The sequence below is a fragment of the Phoca vitulina genome, unplaced genomic scaffold, assembly GCF_004348235.1.
Source record: "Phoca vitulina isolate PV1807 unplaced genomic scaffold, GSC_HSeal_1.0 scaffold17, whole genome shotgun sequence".
NCBI lineage: Eukaryota > Metazoa > Chordata > Mammalia > Carnivora > Phocidae > Phoca > Phoca vitulina.
This window is the reverse complement of record NW_022589720.1, coordinates 30,660,031-30,680,076: the sequence shown is the minus strand read 5'-3', so window position 1 is coordinate 30,680,076 and position 20,046 is coordinate 30,660,031. Positions and strand designations below refer to the sequence as shown.

Below are 20,046 nucleotides of genomic sequence, written 5' to 3'. Positions count from 1 at the left end.
AAAAAAAACAAATAACCAGCAATTTCATATGGTCCAGCTTAATACCCAGTCTTATGAGGTAAGGCTACCCACATAAGAAAGTATTTAAAGAGGGTGCCTGGGTGGCTCAGTTGTTTAAGCATCTGCCTTTAGCTCAGGTCATGATCCCAGATCGAGCCCCACATTGGACTCCCTGCTCAACAGGAAGCCCTCTTCTCCCTCTCCCTTTGCCTGCCGCTCCCCCTGTTTGTGCTTTCTCTCTCTGTCAAATAAATAAATAAAATCTTAAAAAAAAAAAAGAAAGTGATTAAGGGAACTGACTGTATGATTTTATCCATTAAATAGTGTGATACTTAAGGCCTCAAAGCTTTTGAAAAGGTCTGAGACTTCCCCTAAAAAAAAAGACTCAAAATAACAAAGGAAAAAATGCAAAATCAAAATTAATAAATGTTTAATAAACATAAACAATATTATCATGTCAACTCCATTAATTGTTGTTGTTAATAAACATTTCCTGCATTTATAAATAAATTTGTTCATTTTTCTCACTTCACACAAATTCAGAATGCACATAATTACTGAAAGATCACAGCAAATTATTTATTTGCAAACAATTTGAAAGCAAAATATTTAACGACAATTTTCAAGTTCTTTTTTAAACAACAAAGAAAAATGTTATTGGACATGGAATGCATTTTAATATGTTGGTGTGATACGGAGATGGAGCTCTAAACATAGAAGTGCCAGCCTGGTCCTTTAGGATATGAAAGTAGCCCTGGGATCTCAAAAGAATTCCTGTTCCCTGCCCCCAGAAACCTGGGTGAATCAAAAAGAATTCAGACCTGTTAAATGCATGCAAATACTGAACTCAGCTCTTAGACAATTCACTGTTGAGAGAGTCTCTGCTGTAGAGCACCTGGACTAAGGGGACTTATCATAGTAAAAACTGAAAATTCCTTGCACTCTTTTGAATTATAATGTCAAACAAGAAAAAAGCTGAGCCTCAACCAGACTCCCTATGGTCAGCTTAATGATTTGTCAGAACCCCTTCTACTCGAAATGGAGGGAAAGGTGCAGGTTCACTGTTGACCGCCAGATCCTCCAACTTCCCTTCCCAAGTGACATATCTGGTAGAGCATTTCCAGCAGGGTGCACCATTGAGACACCAGAAATTGCCCAACAGGAATCAGCTCCTAGAAGAATATCTCTAAATCTAAACTGAGGAAGAATCAGGAGAAATTGGGGGAGATGAAGACCTCTGGGCTGCCAGGCCTTACCTGGCTCAGCCTGGCCTGTGGTTGTGAGAAAGCAGACTCCTGAGAAGGAAAGGGGTAGCTCGGTCCAGGCAGACAGGGCACGGTATATCCCCACCCCCGCATGCTCTCTGAGGGAGGCACACCACAAACTCAAGGAAAGAAACACGCGGGGTAAACAGTCCTCTGTCTCAGGCCATACATTCTGTTGATTACCCTGAACCCTAGCCATTATCAAGAGGACCCCGAGAAGCTGGATGGGCATTCATATTCTCTTGGGCCTAATGGGAAAAGAAGCTTTGGTGAATCGCTAAGGTTTTCCCTTTTTATACTCAAAACTCAAGTAGCTTATTCATTCTACTGATCGCCTGGTAGATAGCATCGTATACCTGGCAACTAATAAATGTTTGAGGTGTGGGTTGGCATCCTTACCCTGGCTTTACACCACTGTCTCCCCAGGGCCCTTTGGCTGGTATATGCAAGGGGACGCTGCATACAACAGCCCACAATAGCACTCTTGAGTTCATTTCCCAACAGTTATTTATGAAAATAACCCAAAGTGGTGGATAAGAAACTAGGCTCACCTTAGGTTTATTTAAAAAAAATAATAAAAGTATTCTCTCCTCAATCACACACAAGCACACTTACGTAACGACTTCACAGGACAAACATCGATCTCTCTGCTCACCTCCAGCTCCCCCCAACCGCTCCACCCCCACCTCATATTCATTACCACTACCATGCTAAGAGCAGTGAAATGATTCAAGATAAGGGAGTGATGTGGCTTTTTAACAAGAGACAAGTTACTAAACCCCCAAGCCCTAAGATACGCCCAGGGGTGATAATATTCCCTTCATAGAATTTTTGTGTTGATTTATTGAGATAATGTATTTAATGACTTTGGCCTTTGTAGACAAACAATAAACAGTAGCTGTTACTATTGTTATTATGCAAAGCTATTGATATAAATCCTTCTGAATGTGACTCTAATATTTGTGACATTTAAAAAAGCCAAAAAGATAAAATCTAAAAACTGAAAATAATGTTTTTTGGCAGAATGGCTTAGTACTTTCCTCTAAATAGTTAGTGGGTTCAGTGACATTTTTTAGGGGAGTTATTTTTTTTATTGTGACAAAGTACTATTTTAACAAATTTTTTTTTTTTTTTTGTAGAGAGGGAGCAGGGGAGGGGCAGAGGGAGAGGAAGAGAGAATCTCAAGCAGACTCCCCACTAAGTGTGGAGCCCAACTCAGGGCTTGGTCCCACAACCCTGAGATCATGACCCGAGCCGAAATCAAGAGGCGGATGTTTAATTGTCTGATCCACCTAGGCACCCGCATCTTAACCATTTTTAAGTGTACAGTTCAGTGGCATTAAGTACATTTATATTGTTGTGCAACCATCACTACTAACCATCACAGAACTTTTTAATCATACCAAACTGAAATTCTGCACCTAGTAAAAAATAACTCTCCATTCCCTACTTCCCCAGCCCTGATAACCACTATTCTACTTTTGTCTCTGAATTTGACTATTTTAGGTTCCTTATATAAATGGAATCATAGAACATTTGTCCTTTTGCATCTATTTCATTTAGTGACTATCTTCCAGCATATATCAGAATTTCCCTATATACAATATACAATGTTATTCAGCCTTAAAAAGCAATGAAATATATATATTGATGCTATATTTATATATTCAAGATATATATATCACATTTATATATATCACATTTTGTTTGTCCATTTCTCTGTTACTGGACACTTGAGTTGCTTCTACCTTTGGGCTGCAATGAACATGACTGTACAAATATATCTTTGAATCTCTGCTTTCACGTCTTTGGGGTATATACCCAGAAGTGGAGTTACTGGATCATAAGTTTAAATCTATGTTTAATTTTTTGAGGAACACAATACTGTTTTCCCCAACAGTTGCACCATTTTACATTCCCATCAGCAATGAGCAAGGGCTCCAATTTCTCCACATCCTGGTCAACACTTGTTATTTTCTAGGTTTTTTATTTTTTTTTATTTTTATTTATTTATTTTTTTAAAGATTTTATTTATTTGACAGAGAGAGACACAGCGAGAGAGGGAACACAAGCAGGGGGAGTGGGAGAGGGAGAAGCAGGCTTCCCGCTGAGCAGGGAGCCCGATGCGGGGCTTGATCCCAGGACCCCGGGACCATGACCTGAGCCGAAGGCAGATGCTTAACGACTGAGCCACCCAGGTGCCCCTCTAGGTTTTTTAATAATAGCCATCCCAATGGATACAAAAGTGGTATCTCTTTGTGGTTTTGATTTACATTTCCCTAATGATGAGTGATTTTGAGCATCCTTTCATGTTTTTATTGGCCTTTTATATATCTTCTTTGGAGAAATATCTATTTAAGTCCTTTGTCTATTTTTTAATCAGGTTGTTCTTTGTTGTTAAGTTATAGGAATTCTTTATATATTTTGGATATTAATTCCTTATCATATATACAACTTACAAATATTTTCTCTGATTCTGGGGTTGCCTCTTTACTCTATTGATAGCATCCTTTGATGCACAAAAGTTTTTAATGTTGATGAAATCTAATTTACCTATTTTTTTCTTCTGTTTCCTGTGCTTGTGGTGTCATATCCAAGAAGTCATTTGATCCGATCCAAAATTGTCATGAAGCTTCTCCCCTGTGTGTTCTACTAGAAGTCTTATAGTTTTATTAGCTCTTATGTTTAGGTCTTTGATCATTTTGAGTTAATTTTTTATATTGTACAAGGTAAGGCTCCAGCTTCATTCTTTTGCGTTATGGATATCCAGTTTTCCCAGTATCATGTATAGATCTATAATAATTTTTAATCATGTGCTAGCTTATTAAAGGCTGTCAGCCTAGAGAGGATTAAAAAAAAAAAAGAGGATCAGGATGACTTGAATCATCTCATAAATTATGTTATAATAAATTTGTTTCATAGCTACATTATAGATACTCTGAAGACTTCCTATAACATTGCTAAGTAGTAGTATTGAGTTCTGAAAGTTACTATAGAATTTAAAATAGCAACATTTGCATTCTTCTGATCAAAAGAAAAATTGTCACTAGGTTACACCCAGGTATGGCTAATTTTATATTAGGTCATAGATAATTTTATATTTAGGTAGGCTTCTTGCCTGAAAAATCAGGGTATTTAAAAAGAGAAAGAAAAGAATGTAAGTCTTCACCACTATGTATCCTGTACTGAAATGGAAATATTCCTATTTTAAAATTAAACAGACAACAAACTAGGAAAATGAGTATATTCATACTTGCAATTAGTTGGCAGTGGGAAAGAATAAGAACTCAAGAAATGGCAGAGAGATCCATTTTCCCCTTTGTCATCTTCTCTGAGTCTGTAAAATCCCAAGGCACATCTGTTTATTTTCCAACCTTTCTGGCCTAACCTTACTATTGGGAAGGAAACTGAGAAGGAAGGAAAGAGGAAGGAAGGAAGGAAGGAAACAAAAGCAGAAATACATTTTTCACATATGACCTTTTCTTTTACTCGTTAAAGTACAAATTATTATTAACAAATTGTCAAGCCCAATGACCAACCCAATGAGAGTGTGTATTTTGATGATGTCAGTTAAACATCCTTGACTTGGAGATCTAGTGAGACAAAAAGATTACAACTTAGATTCTGCCTCTGAGAAGACCATATAAGGACCGAAGAGGTGCGAAGCCATGAAAAGAGAATAGCAAGAGCCATGAGTAGAAAACAGCAAGATTCAAGAGACCTTGCAGAGCCTTACAAGCTCCCCAAAACCCAAGAGATAGTAAGATAAAAATTATAGCCAAAAGAGCAAAAGAAAGTAATAAGTATATTAATAAATAACACAGAATTCTATATGCTTTGTTCTTTGTCTCTTTGCTTTTCAAGTTAGTTGGTTTGATAAAAGACCCCTTAAATAAAGTTTAGATTATTTCTCCATTGTCCTGTCTCAGCAGTTCTTTTAGAGATCAGTAAATGCTTGCCTGGGGTTGGGTTTAACTTGTAAAGAAAATCGTTCCCTGCTCTCCATGAATTTAAAAACAATTTACTCGTCCTGTTGAAATATAGTGGGAACTCTCCTTCTGTTGGAGGATGAGTTCATTTTTTACTAAAGTTGATTAGTAAGTTATTTCTTCCAGGGGCTCCTGGGTGGCTTAGCCAATTAAGAGTCTGACTCTTGGTTTCAGCTCAGGTCATGATCTCAAGGTCATGGGATGGAGCCCTGCATCAGGCTCCACACTGGGCATGGAGTCTGCTTGGGATTCTCTCCCTTTCCTTCTCTCTCCTCCACTGGCTCTCTTCCCACTCACCCCCCCCCAAAATAAATAAAATCTTTAAAAAAATAAATAAGTTATTTCTTCCAGAGCATTGATGTTCTGAATGGGTTAAGGCCTGCTTTCATCAAAAATATAAAGTACAAGAGCTAAAATCCACTCTGTTTTCAAAACAAAAAGTGAAAGAGAAATAAGGCAAACCAAGGAACTGCCCATTTCCTCTTGCACACCCTTTTTAAACATGCTTGTTTTTATCCTGCTTTCTTCCTGCTACTTTCCACTTGGCTATTCCATATCTATCCAAACAGGGAGACTAGAATTTCCTTGAATTTCTACGAATCTATTTTGTGAGTTTGACTTCTTTGCTGGCGCAGTTCAATTGCATGCTGATAGAAAGAGACAAGTTTACCAAATAATGAAGTTTTAGCTGACGTTTTTCCCAGTTTGGAAACTCGAGGGGTCACTCCACATTGCTGTGCTTTAATTTCATCGTCAAAGGGCAGTAATGTAGTGACCATCTCCTAGTATTTGATAATATTTTAGCCAAGAGTTTTCCTACAGCTTCTCATAAATAGTGGGTTTCAAGGGAGGCCGTACGCTTGCGGGCTTAGTGTGCAAAACGGTGTAATGTTTTTATCAGATTCTGAAAGGAACCCATGAGCCAAAAAAAAAAAGGTTTAGAAAAATAAAAGTTGCTCTAGGATCTTAGGATGACAGAAGGAAGTATGCAAATTAATTCGCACTGGAAGAGTTTCAAACCTAGTTAGGGAGCCAAACTTAATGCAGCCGATACAATGGGAGAACCATAAAAGGCAAACATATCAAAGAGCTTCATTTGGTGGTGCAGTCTGCAGGCGTCCAGAAAAAGGGGGAGAAGAGGGAGTGCGCAGAAGAGAAGGCTTCCTGGAAGAGGTGAGACTCAACATCCCTCTGTTCTCCTATCTCTGGGGTCTTGCCCGGGGCATGTTAGCATTGGGCACATAAAGGAGGTGATCATTTGTTTCTTCTCTAAAATGTTAGCCATTTGGGATATAAAGGTGAAATTATGTAAGAGTTTATAAGTCATTCTAACCCTCTATGCTAACCATTTTAACCAGGCTCCTTTTAAGACCCTGATAGATACAACACTGACAATGCTTTTAAATAATGCTCAGTAAGTAGTGTTACCTAAATTTTTATTAATGCTGTTTCCCTCCATCTTCTTGTCAATCGACTTTGGAAAATGAAGCTGGTTTCTGTGACCCACCCCACATCTTTGGGCCTCACTGTCTCCCCCTAGCGGTCACCGGTGAATACCAACATGGCGGACTCATTTTATCCTTGCCTGAACAAAAACCGTTCCCTGGAATGCAAATTTAGGAAAAGAGAATGCATGCCCAAGTAGTTAAAGAATTCTAACGACTCTTGCATCCTCTCAGCTACTTCTCCCTTTCACTAGCAGGAATAATTGCAGTGCCCATACCAGGAAAATAGAGCTTTATCTTCTTTAGATGGTATCTCTATATTGTCCGTCATCTTTATTGCATTTCCTGTTTCGCCTTCCTGCTCAGGGGCTTATATACTTAATTGACTTCACAGGAAATATACTCACATATGTGATATTTGAAATATATCTTAAGTAAAGTGATTACACTCCAAAAATAAAAACTCATTGGTGGATGATAAATTAGGATTGGGAGCTTGAGTCCTTACCTGTTTTCTCTTAGTCAAATTACTTCTTTTAAATATATATTTTTGACAGACTGCTGAATGTATGTCAGTAACAACTAAAAATTACCTTAAGTTTCATTTGGAAATAAGCACAAGTTGAAATGGAATGCAGATGAACGAATTGAAATTCGGAGTTGTCTTAACCAGAGACTTATCTAGTCAGCTACACTGTTAATGGAAATTGCTAGATTTCTGCTCATGTTGTCATTTTTGTCCAACTTACTGGTACAGAGAGAAAAATCATAGAATGACCAAGAATAAGTAATTATTATGGACTGCCTGGTGAAAATATGTTGTTAAACTCAGTAGTAAACCACGTCGGAGTATCAGGGTTCTTTCTACCTGCGAGCCTTCCCTGGTGATCTGTTCACCATCTTGCTGGCAGGAGTCATCTGCTCCTCCTTCTAGAGAGGCTTGCATGCGCCTTGGAATTTCCTGGGAAACTAAAAAATACTGATGACTGTGTCTCAAGCCTAGAGATTTTGATTTGATGGTCTGGGTGAAGCCTGGGAACTGGGATTTTTAAAAGCGTCCCAGGTGATTTTAATGTGCATCCAGGTTGAAAACCACTGCTTTATGCTCTGAACTGTACCTGCACTGTGAAAAAACTGTTTCAGCAGATAGTAGATACGAGGCGTTTTGGTTAAGCTAAAGAATGTCTCCCTTTCAAGGCCTTCCGCTAACAAACATTTTGTATCCTCCTTTTATTCACTGAGCATTTATTACGTGCCAGAGACGGCAATTTCAGTTTCCTGACTACCCACCTAGTTCCTGACCACACCCTCTTTAAAATACCCACAGGTTTCAAGGCAATATCAGGTTCTTTTCCACCTCTGGAACTTGCCCCCTGCTCTATCTCCACTCCTTGTCCTGGCAATGATGCTGCCCATATTGCTAATCACATCTGCATTTTGAAAAGCATTTTCATTTAAAAAAATAAATAATAGGAAACATCTTTTTTTAATATAGGATTTGGATTGTCATAGCAGTAATTAGTATTAGCTCAGCATCAAGTGAAAAAATCTGGTGCCCCGCTCCTAGGTGGTAGTACTTACAAGAAGATCTAGAAATTTGCAACCCAAAATTAAGGCATCAGTTGCCTTTCCTTTTCAAGAGACAACAAAAATGATCTTCTGCCCTTGAAATTACTTTAGTGTCAGGCTATGTATTCAAAATAAAGGGGATAAATCCTGGTACCAGAATGTGTTCAGACAGGTATTGCAGATAATTGATGGGATTTGGGATCAAACACCATGCTTTAAGAATATAGTTTACCAGCATGAGAAATTGAGATAGGTGATGCTAATAAAAATTGCTAAAAACCTAACACATGAAGCTAGATTCACATACAATTTATATTTTTAATGAAACGAATGCCATCCTATGATAAGTTTATGGATATCTCCACCATTTAAATATTGGTGAGATAGATTTAAATACATTTGGGATTGTTATCGTGTTCCTTTTATTCTTTTTAAGATCATAGTTACATTTTTAAAAAGTATATATACTCAAAACAAAAAAGTCAGAAAGTCAGCAAAGTACAAAACAAGAATTATTTGTAATAAAACGTTAACCTAAGTCAATCACTGTTAACATTTTAGATTGTGTCCTTCATTCATAGATAGATAGATAGATAGATAGATAGATAGATTCACAAATAGAGATTTTATATAAAACAGGTTAATCATGGGCGCCCGGGGGGCTCAGTCAGTTAAGCGTCTGCCTTCAGCTCAGGTCATGATCTCAGGGTCCTGGGATCAAGCCCCACCTCGGGCTCCCTGCTCAACAGGGAGTCTGCTTCTCCCTCTGCACCCCACCCCTTGCTCTCTCTCTCTCACACAAAAATAAATAAATAAAATCTTAAATAAAAATTAAAAAAAAAACAGGTTAATTGTGTTCACAAAATGTAATACCCAGGCACTTCTTAAAAAATTCCATGTCATCTTTCAGACTTCAAACCTCTCCCAAGTACCTGTCCTCATATTATTAAAGCATAATAACTTGATAAACCTGGTCAGTTATACAAATGCTCTGAGGGCTGAGATAACATGCAAATAAACCCTACATATCAATGTGTGAAGACTGGACAGACCACACAGTTCAAAAAAGGAAGTGCACTCTGCAAAGCTAACTTGCACATTCACTGTCCGCCTTACAGCATCTTCAGGGTCGCCGTGTGCCAGGCACATCAACTCTTTTCAGTAAAATGGTAAGTAAGAGATTTTATGACTCTCCCTGGTCCCCTGGCAAACATCCCATCTTCTCTAGGTAGAGCAGAGCGGGGTAGGGAGGCTTCTTGGCCAAGTCCTCCAAGCCTTTGGAATGTTTGCTTGACCTGTTGTTGTTCCATTTGCAAATAAAGTTGCTGAGTGTTACACCAGTTGAGAGTCTGTGGCTTCAGGATTTCCCGTTTCTGATTCTAGCCTTTAGAATAGAGGAAGGGCTATGACTTACGGAAAGAAAAGTTGCATTCTTTGTCTTTGCCTCTCAAGATAGAGAGGTGCCAGGATCAGTAACGGAGTCAAGTTTCCTATTATAAGCTTTTGGGATCCCGGAGGAGAACTCCAATGATAAATGTTGGGCAGTAAGTATTGCTGATGATGAGTGCCATTTTGACAACACAGTGGATTTTGTAAAGGAGCTCTTTTGTTTAAAAATGCATTTTATTATTTTAGCTAAGAGAAGCAAACAAAACCCAAATAGTCCAAACCTTAGGGACAGGTTGTGTTCCCAAAGTTAATTGAAAGTCATTATTTGGAGCACACTTAAAAGAGTAACTGGGTTCCCAATGGTACCATAACAACTCGCTTAACCCATAATATAGCTGAACTGCAGTGTTAGTACATGGTTTCCTATTATTTCTCTGTAAAAATTGCCTGTGTTCTTATACTGGTAGTGTTCTTACGCTCCCAGAGTCTAGAAGAGAGCTAACTCTCTAGTCCATACACCCCCTCCACTACTCCCCAGTCCCCAGAAGGCTGGAAACTGGGTTATCCCTTCTCTTGTGAGGAAGGGGATTGCTTCCTCTGCCAGCCCCTGGTGTAAAGACAGGGATTGAGGTAATGACTCCTGCAGGTACACAGCCAGGGGCGGAATGCACTGCAGGCATTGGAGTAGAGAGCAAGGTCTTCATGGGATGTGTCTGTAAGGCGGGGGCCTCTTGAGCCAGAATTGGGAAGTACAGAGGTGAGAGAGACTAACCTTGCCATAGAGGAGAAAGGGAGGAGAAGAGACGGGGTCAGGGTGCGGAGTCATAGCGGGGAGGAATGCGCAGCCATGGAGGAAATGGTGGCACGGGGATCCTACCTGCAGCCACACTCATGTGGAGAAAGGCAGTCACCTGTCAAGATGGGACTTACAAGTCCTGGGAGTGTTTCCAACTGGGTCTTTAGGTCCCAGATTCTTAGAAGAAAGCTTGACCTTAATTACTGATAGCCTTTTCAAAAATAAGTGAGGTTTACTGAGTGATTTGGGTTTTTTTAGGGAAAACGAGATGATAATACCAGAAAAAAAGTTTAACTAGATAGTGGGTATTTGGTGCAGTACTTAAGCAATGTTTTCTTAGGGGATTACCATCTCCCTATTACAAAAGTAACCCATACTATTAGAGAAAATTTCTTAGAAATATACATATGCAGAAATGAAACAATATATATTTTCTATAGTTTCAACACTTGGGGGCAATCCCTGTGATGTGAGTACAGATCTTTCCAGAATTTCATCATTTTAAAACATATTTTAAAAATACGATTTTTCTATAAGTGCTATTATACTTTATAAACCATTTCCTTACCTGCTTTTTTTATTTAAAATATCTTGAATAATATCTGAGTTATGATATAATTTTTCATGATGAATCATTTTTCCATGATTTAATCATTTCCATATAGTTAAACATTTAGATTGCTTCTTATTTTTCTTTCTTTATGGTAATAGAGGCAATATATTCATTTATACACATTGCTGCTCAGGACAGGTATGGAGTTGGCCTTACGTTGGCCCACATTCTTTATAACATGATTCTACATTTTAGAAGTGGCCCATGTTTTTTATAACGTGGCCTATGTTCTTTATAACATGATTGCACATTTTAGAAGTAGAAGGACATGGCAATAGGATTCTAATTCTCAAACATCTGCCCCTGTGGAAATTGACTTGATCTGTGAACCTAGACAAATTAACTCTCACCTCACGGTCCTAAAATGAAAAAAAAAAAAATAGAATACTACCCATCTACATGACAAGTAATTTTAGGTACATTTCAAGTTGCTGAATTTTCTGGAAAAAAAAAAGGAGAAGCAGATATCTAATAATGCACCAATTTTTGTATGGTCATGATGGGTGAGGAAAAAATCTTCTATGAATACACTTAGAAGGTTTTAAGAAATGGAGTGAAAGTTGGTTTTGGAGATTTTGTTTGTTTTGCTCCTTTCATTGGACTTTCAGTTGACATGTGAGCTACTGACAAAAGAAATGTGCTCTCACTGGCTCATTCAACCAAGGTTTGTTGAGCCTCTACCCCACGTTGGGTTTTGGCTAGAAGAGAATGCAGGGCGAACAACGCAGGTGGGGTCCCAGGTCCCTAGAGCTTACACTCAGTGCAGTGGGTCTCCAACATTAGTATGCCTCTCAGTCAGGGACAGGGCTGAAGATTTTGCATTTCTAGTAAGTTTTCAGATGCCGCTGCTGATAGGCACTCGAGAACCACTGTTTGGTAGAAGTGATGGATCAAAAGCGAAACAAAGTAAACAAGTCAAATACCTTGTAGTGACTTCAGAAAGAAGGTAAAGAAGGAGCTGAGATAGAACAGAGAAAGGAGATACCCTCTCTAGGGCTCTGGTCCCTGATAAAGTGCTGTCTACACTAAAGCACTGGTTCTCAACTCTGGCTGCCCGTGAGAATCACTTGAGCAGCTTATAAGTCATACCCAGTCCCGAGGCCCCAACTGAGACCAGTTCAATCAAAACCTTGAAGTGGGAGGCGCGGCACAGCGAGGGTTGAGAACTGCTGCACCAAACAGCAAGAATGAGCCAGGCACGGGAAATGTGGCCATAAGAACCGCTTTGAGCAGAGGAAATGGCAGGTGCAAAAGCTGTGAGACGGCGAGGGCTTGGATCTGCAAGAAGACCAGGATGGCTAGAGGATAAACAAGGGAAGATGAAAGTGGCCAGAGGTGATTTTAAGAAATAGGCAGTAGTCAAGGGATTCGATCTTATTTTGTTCCCTCTAGCAGTCACTGGAGGATCCGAAGCAAAGGAGTGAATGCCATTATCTGGTTTACATTTTGAAAATAGGGCTACTTTTGGGGCGACTGGGTGGCTCAGTCGGTTGAGCGTCAGACTCTTGGTTTCGGCCCATGTCATGTTCCCAGGGTCGTGGGATCCAGCCCCATGCCGGGCTCCACACTGGGCATGGAGTCCGCTTGAAATTCTCTCCCTCTGCCCCTCCCCCCAGCTCATGCGTGTGCACTGTGTGTGTGTCTCTCTCTCAAATAAAATAAATAAATAAACTCTTTAAAAATAAAAAAGAAAGAAAGAAAGTAGGGCTACTTCTAAAGTGACATGCGTACTCTGCAGGCAGTCTTGCCCGTGCCTGGGGCTTAAATATTGACTTTTTCTCTCTTGTCTTTTTGAAATTGTGGCCCAAATTTGAACACCATCAAGTTAGAGAATAAATAGTATAGGGTTTCTGAAGGGAATAGGTTTAGAGACCTTCAAATAACTTGAGTGGCCGCAGTGATAGCCTAGCTGGAAGCTGGTGTCCCAGGGAAGTCAGAGAACATAAAAGGTGAGCTAGAAGGATCACCTTAAGAGCTGGGCTTCCAACCATTTTCTTTCAAGGAGAATTCTTATCACGTAAGCTGGAGGGATCCTGAATAATATGCTAATATCCCCACATGGAAATCCGCTCACCTCTTCATGCATCCCCACTACCTGGCTTATATCCTCCTCTGCAAAAAGGGACACCTGCCTTTTTGCAGCAAGATCTAGCCTGATGTGTTAAAAAAAAAAAAAAAAAAAAAAAAATCCTGGGTTATGACAAGCCAGTTTTAAGCCAAGGATGAGAGGTTCAAATACTAGGGGATCTCTCTTTCATCCACATGTCAAGACATGTAGGAGGACATGAGAGCCACTTCTTGGAGCACATTTTGGCATATATTAAACGTGTGACACCCTTGTCCTTAAAGTAAGTGGGTGTGGGACTCTAGCTCTTGATTTGGTAAGTTCAGTATCACTTCCCTAATTCTCCAAGTTAGATTCCATCTGCCCTTTCTGTCCTCTCATGTCATTCTCTTTTTAAAAATATTATGGTATGGGGGCACCTGGGTGACTCAGTGGGTTAAGGGTCTGCCTTTGGCTCAGGTTATGATCCCAGGGTCCTGGGATGGAGCCCTGCATCAGCAGGGAGTCTGCTTCTCCCTCTGCCTCTGCCCCTACCCCACCCCCTTCATGCTCACTCTCTCTCTCTCTCACCTGCTTCTGCTCTCTCTCAAATAAAGAAATAAATTATTTTTAAAAAATTTTAATAAAATAAAATATTATGGAATGTTATGAAACAAATAAATTCTCACATACCACCAAGATTTCACACATACTACCATTTTGTCATAATATTGCCATTTTGCCATCTTTTCAGAAAAATAAAAAAGACAAAGTTGAAGTTCTCTTTTTGCCCTTCCCAGTTCCATGCCCCTCCCTCCAACAGCAGGGAGACGCCTGCTCTGAAAGCAGCATCTCGCCTACCCAGTCACGTTTTTATGTTTTTATTTCATTTGCCGGTATCTATAAAATAACATACAGTATTGTTTTGTCTGTTTTTATTTACTTATGATTTCTGCAAATGCCTTTTTTTTACCCTACATTGGTATGTCTTCAAGATATATCCATTTGGACACATGCAGGTCTGGTTCAGTTTATTGACTTGCTACGTAATTATATGGCAATTTGTTCACCTATTCTCCCAACATTTAATTTATTGTCCATATTTTCCATTTCAAACAGTCCTAGAATGAATATGTTTCTACATAGAGGGCATGGGCACCTTCAAGTTTACTGAATGTTAGCAAATGGTTCTCCAAAGTCATCATGACAATTTAACCTCTCACCAGCCTGTGTATCAGTTGCCATTTCTCGCCATCATTCTTTTTTTTAAAAAAAAGATTTTATTTTTATTTATTTGACAGAGAGAGACACAGCCAGAGAGGGAACACAAGCAGGGGGAGTGGGAGAGGGAGAAGCAGGCTTCCCGCGGAGCAGGGAGCCTGATGCGGGGCTCGATACCAGGACCGTGGGATCATGACCTGAGCTGAAGGCAGAGGCTTAAGGACTGAATCACCCAGGGGCCCTCCTCTCTCCATCATTCTTTTTTTTTTTTTAAAGATTTTATATTTATTTTTGACAGAGAGAGAGAGTGTACAAGCAGGGGAAGCAGCAGACAGAGGGAGAGGGAGAAGCAGAAGCAGGCTCCCCGCCCAGCGGGAGCCCGACGCGGGGCTCCAGCCCAGGACCGTGGGATCATGACCCGAGCCAAAGGCAGATGCTTAACTGTCTGAGCCACCCAGGCGCCCCCTCCATCATTCTTAAAACCAGTATCGTCCAGGTTTACTGAGAGACTTCTGAGAATTTGTTATATGTAAAACCCCACTTCATTGTTGTTTTAATTTTCCTTATTATTACGAAGATGGAACATGTTTTCTTAAGTTTATTGACCATTCAGGCAACCCCTTCTGTAAATCCTTTTCAGGTGGTTTGTCCATTTTCTCATAGATCATCTTTTCATGTTGATTTATAGAAAATTATTATCCAATTCTAGGCGTTCTGAGTCGATTATGTGCATTGTGAATTTTATGCTCCCTGGTTTCTTTTTTACTTTATTCTTTTGGTGTCTCTTTTTTATATGGAAGTTTTAAATCTTAATGCCAACAAATTTAAAAATAGGCCTTTTATCATTTTTAATGTCCTTTTAAAGAAGTTATTCCCTACCCCCAGATATTAAAGCTATTTCCTAACCTTTTGCTTTTCACTCAACCTTTTAAAGATTTGATTTTCATGTTTAGGTCTTTAATCATCAAGATTTTATTTATACTTGTGATGTGAGGTAGTCATCTAATATATTCCCATGTGGATAACCAATTTAGTACTATTTATTTTCATCTGTTTTTTTTCTCCTACCACTTTCTAATGCCTCCTTGGTCATATGTCTATTTCCCATATATATGTGACTCTGTTTCTAGGCTCCCAATTCTGTCCTACTGGACAATACTTTTTATAAGACTCCATGTTTGCTTCTTACGTCTTACTCGTCTGCTCTGGATTCATATATCCTTTTGCTCAAGTACATATGCTCTTGCCTACTGTCTAGCAATTTCTACAGTTCTTTAGGATTTCCATTATTATTCTCCCAAACACAACAAGGACCTAAATACAGTGTAATTACCTATAGAACACAACCCTCCAACCCTATTTCTAGTTCTTAAAACTTCTCCCTGGAAGAGATGTATATCATTTTCACTCACATTTAATTGGCCAAAATAAGTCACACATGGTCTTACCTCAGCTAAAAGGACAGACACGTAGGGATGTATAATCGTCATGCATTCGGGGTAATGGCAGAGATGGGTGCCCACTGGAAAAAGAGTAATATATACTACAATGTATATTGGTCTTTGTGTGACTGAAAACGTCTTCATTTTTACTTAATTCTTAAATGATAGTTCACCTGTGTCTATTCTAAATTGATAGTTACTTTCCCTCAGTGCTTTAAAGACTCACTCCACTGGCTTCTGACTTCAGTTATTGTTGGAGGACATGAGCTATCAAATCTGTCATTCTCTGTAGGTGAAATTCTGTCATTGCCTTTAAGATGTTTCTTAATCTTTCTGTTCTGCTGCCTTACTATACTTCATAGAGATGTGAATTTATTTTTATTTATCCTGCTTGGTCCTGAGAGTATCAGTTTAAAGAGGAGCCTACAACATTTTTATAAAGAGCCAAATAGTAAATATTTTAGGCTTTGCAGTCCCTATGATCTCTGTTACAACTATTCAGCTCTACCACTGCAGCATGAAAGCATCCGTAGACAATGCATAAACAAATGGGTGTGGCTGTGTTCCAATAAAACTTTATTTATAAAAACATGGCAAGCTGAATTTGGCCCGCAGGCTATAGTTGCCTGATTTAAAGATTAATGACATTTTTAATTTTGCAAAATTCTTAGCTATGATTTCCTCAAAACTATTACTCTACCATTTTATCCTTACCATTTCATCCTTCCTAGTTTTTTTGTCTAGAGTCCCTATTAGATAAAAATCCCATGCTGTCCTCCATGATTTTAATTACTCTTCCAAATTTTTTAGCCCTGTGCCTCCCTGTGGTGAATTCTAAATCGGTTTATCAACTTCATCTTTCAATCCACTAAGGTTTACTTCATCTGTGTCCAGGGTGACCAATTTTCTCAGTTTGCCCAGCACTCTCCCAGTTTTAGCACTAAAGTCCTATGTCCCAGAAACTTCTTAGTTCCAGACAGACCAGGATAGTTGTTCACCCTATTCATACCCAATCCAGGTTTTAATCCATATACTGAATTTTTGTTTCAATGATTAAGTTTTTATTTCCAATTTTGAATTGGTTGTTTTCACCTCTTTTTACTTACTATCTGCCTATTTTGTTTCAAATGTTCATATATTCTCCTATGGATGTTATTCATATATTTGTTTCTTGATGACTCCTGAATCTGGAAAGTCATTTTCAGATTGCTCTATCATTTTAATTGAATGTAAACCCATTTTTTAATTGTTGATTTTGTTAGGTCTTTATTTCTTATTCATAGTTTTCTTCCCATATTTTGGAATTTTGTGTTGTAGACCCATTTTGAAAGGTTTTTTTGTTGTTGTCGACTGGCTCATCTTTTCATCCTAACTGCCTTCTCTAGTGTTGCGCTCCTCTCTACTACTTCTTCCTGAGGACTCCAGCCCAGAACCAGCTCTACACTGACAGCCGCATGACCAGGCTCACAGTAATACTACCCATTTAGCATATTCATTCCTAAGTCAGCTGGCACCTTGGCCCAGGCTCTGCCTCTGGGACTGTGTCTAGCCCAGGCTTTCTCAATTTCAGCACTTTTGGGCCTTGCGAGATACTTAGCAGCATTTTGGTCGTTACCTACTGGATGTCAGTAGTACCCCTGTCCCCTTCGTTGTGACGACGTACAAAGCATTTCCAGATATTATCATCCCCAGTTGAGAACTGCTGGTCTATCCTAAGGCAATTCTTAGTGGCAGATCATTTGGTCTCTTTCCATGAAGCTAGGATTTTTTTTAAAAAGCATATCTGTCCTTGCCCTTGGCTTCGAAGAGTGACCCTAGTTCAGGTTTTCAGGTTACCCTACAGAGGCTGAACTAACAAATGCTTTCATAACCTGAACCAACAGCCCAACTCACCTGCCCACTAGTTTCACTCACAGCCATGTGTTTCTGTTCTGTTTCTGATATAGAAAAGTTTACCTTTAAATTTTCTCAATTTATATTTTACCTATCTCTACTTGACATATGGTTAGGGCAGTGAGAGAGCCACAAAACTTTATTTTATTGACCAGAAGATGATTCCTCTTCTTTTTCTCTTTTCCATCACTTCCCTTTAACTTCATATCTTTCTTTTTCCCTTTCCCCCTTCATCCTGGATCTGTGGTATAGGACAAATCAACAAAGTGGAGGAAATGTGTCATCAGGGTTGATGAGCTACTGGGAGAATTAGTCCAGTGTCTCCTGGGGCTCCACCACCCCCCTTTACTCCTATCCCAACCTATTAAGACAGTGGTTCTCAAAGTGTGCTTCCTAAACCAGCAGCATCAACATTACCTGGGAACTTAATGGAAATTCTTGGGTTCTACCCAAGTCTGACCAAACAAGTTTTAGGAATGGGACCCAGCCCCTTGTGGGTTAGCAAGCCCTCCAGGTGATTCTGATGCATACTAAAGTTTGAGGTCTCCTGCACCAAGACTTAGCTAAAGAGGTTTGAACCAATGGTTCTCAGCCTGGCTGCACATTGGAATCGCCTGTTAAACTTTAAATTACACTGTTATGTGAGCCACTCCTCCAAAGATTCTGATTCAGCTCAGGTGGGTTGCAGGTCTCTTTACCTTTTAAACTCCCCTAAATGATTCAAATATCCAGTCCAAGTTGGTATTACTTATTCATGTCCTGCTCACCCATTTTGATTATCACTTATGCCAACTCTTACCCAGTATTTCAGGAATTCTCCATGAAAATGAGTAAACTTTCAGTGAACAAAATCTAAAATAAATCTTGTCTGGAGGCGGACTTCCTGGGTTTGAATCTCAGTGTTGCCCATTATCAGCCATGTGACTTTGAACAATTTACCTCCTCTGTGCCTCAGTTTCCCCATGTGTAAAAAGGGATGAATAACTATACCTACCTACTAGGGTTGTTGCAAGGATTACATTGGTTTATCTATGAATATCTTCAGAATAATGCCTGTCACACAACAAAAGCTACACAAAATTGCTCTGAAATATTTATTTCGTAAGTAAAACATGCAAAGCACCTTCAAAATAAACTTGTCAAAATAAGTGTTTTGAGAAGGAAAATTTTAAAAAGCATTTATAGAATGTTTCTCTGTTTTTTTTTTCATATTGGAACCTTTGCTTTAGAAGACCCACTTTTTCCCCAAAATGTTATATGCTCTTTAAAAAGATTGATTCAGTAAAAATTAACTTCTTTCATTAACATTTTTAGAATTTTACTATGTTTTTTAACATCAGCTAGTGGAATTGTAAAACCTGAGCTCAGAATCACTGTCCTATAGTCAGATTTGAGTTTCACAAACTGATAAGCCAACAATAAATTCAACCCTTATGTAAATCCTGGCAGAGGTTAAAAGTGGAATTGAAATAAACATCTGCCAAATTTGATCTATGACACTGAAAGAATTTGTGTGAAATATAGTGAAGTGTTTTAATAAGATAGATATTTGGGAGGTTTAACTTAAATGAATACATCTTGTTATGTGAATGTCTGGACATAGTCCAAAGAACTACCAGCAATTTTATCATTGCAACTTTGAAAGACAAATAGTTGTGTTTACTTTATCACAAGAGGACATTCACCCGAAAAAACTAATTTTATCACATGTACCCACAACAGCATGAGACAGCATTTCAGGGCTGGGTGGAGTTTTTTTAATAGCAGAACATAGCTACTCCAACACAATAGGGCTGAGATACATACTGTTTAAATTAGTTACCTAGGGTGTGGGGGAGCGAGGGAATTTCCAAACTATCTGTTGTTAATTATCAAGCAAACAAAGAGAAGGTTGTGAGGGTGGAATTACTGTAACTTGGGATTTCGAAGCAAAATCCACCTGTAGCTACTGATTACACAGAGCTTAGGTGGTTTCAGTTCTCAGTAAATGTAAAAGCTAGCCAATTTAAGCAAGCATTGAATTTGATAAGCGGGTCATGCAGAGAGGGAGGAAATTCTAGAAAGTAGCCAGAATAACCACGTCTTCATGATTAATTAGGCAAGAAAACCCAGATATAACTTCTCTATGTCTTGACACATCTACATCCTTATTTTTTCACTCTTCTTCCCTTCCACATGGTAAATCCTCCTATTTAACTTGTAAGCCACACACATCAAAGAAAAGAAAAGAAAAGAAGAGAAAAGAAAAGAAAGGAAAGGAAAGGAAGGAAGGGAGAGAGAGAGAGAGAAAGAAGAAAGAAAGAAAAGAAGAAAGAAAGAAAGAAGAAAGAAAGAAAGAAAGAAAGAAAGAAAGAAAGAAAGAAAGAAAGAAAGAAAGAAA

At 39.0% G+C, this 20,046-nt stretch overlaps 1 protein-coding gene across 1 annotated transcript in view; it reads left to right on the top strand.

The window, feature by feature from the left end:
- Positions 1–9,361: 9,361 nt before the first annotated feature.
- The window catches only part of FYB1 (FYN binding protein 1), a 146,839-nt gene continuing 136,154 nt past the window's right edge, over positions 9,362–20,046 (top strand). The window contains exon 1 of the mRNA XM_032415362.1: positions 9,362–9,437. Within this exon, the coding sequence (XP_032271253.1) occupies positions 9,435–9,437 (3 nt within the window). The 5' untranslated portion in view covers positions 9,362–9,434. The remainder of the gene's footprint in view (positions 9,438–20,046) is intronic.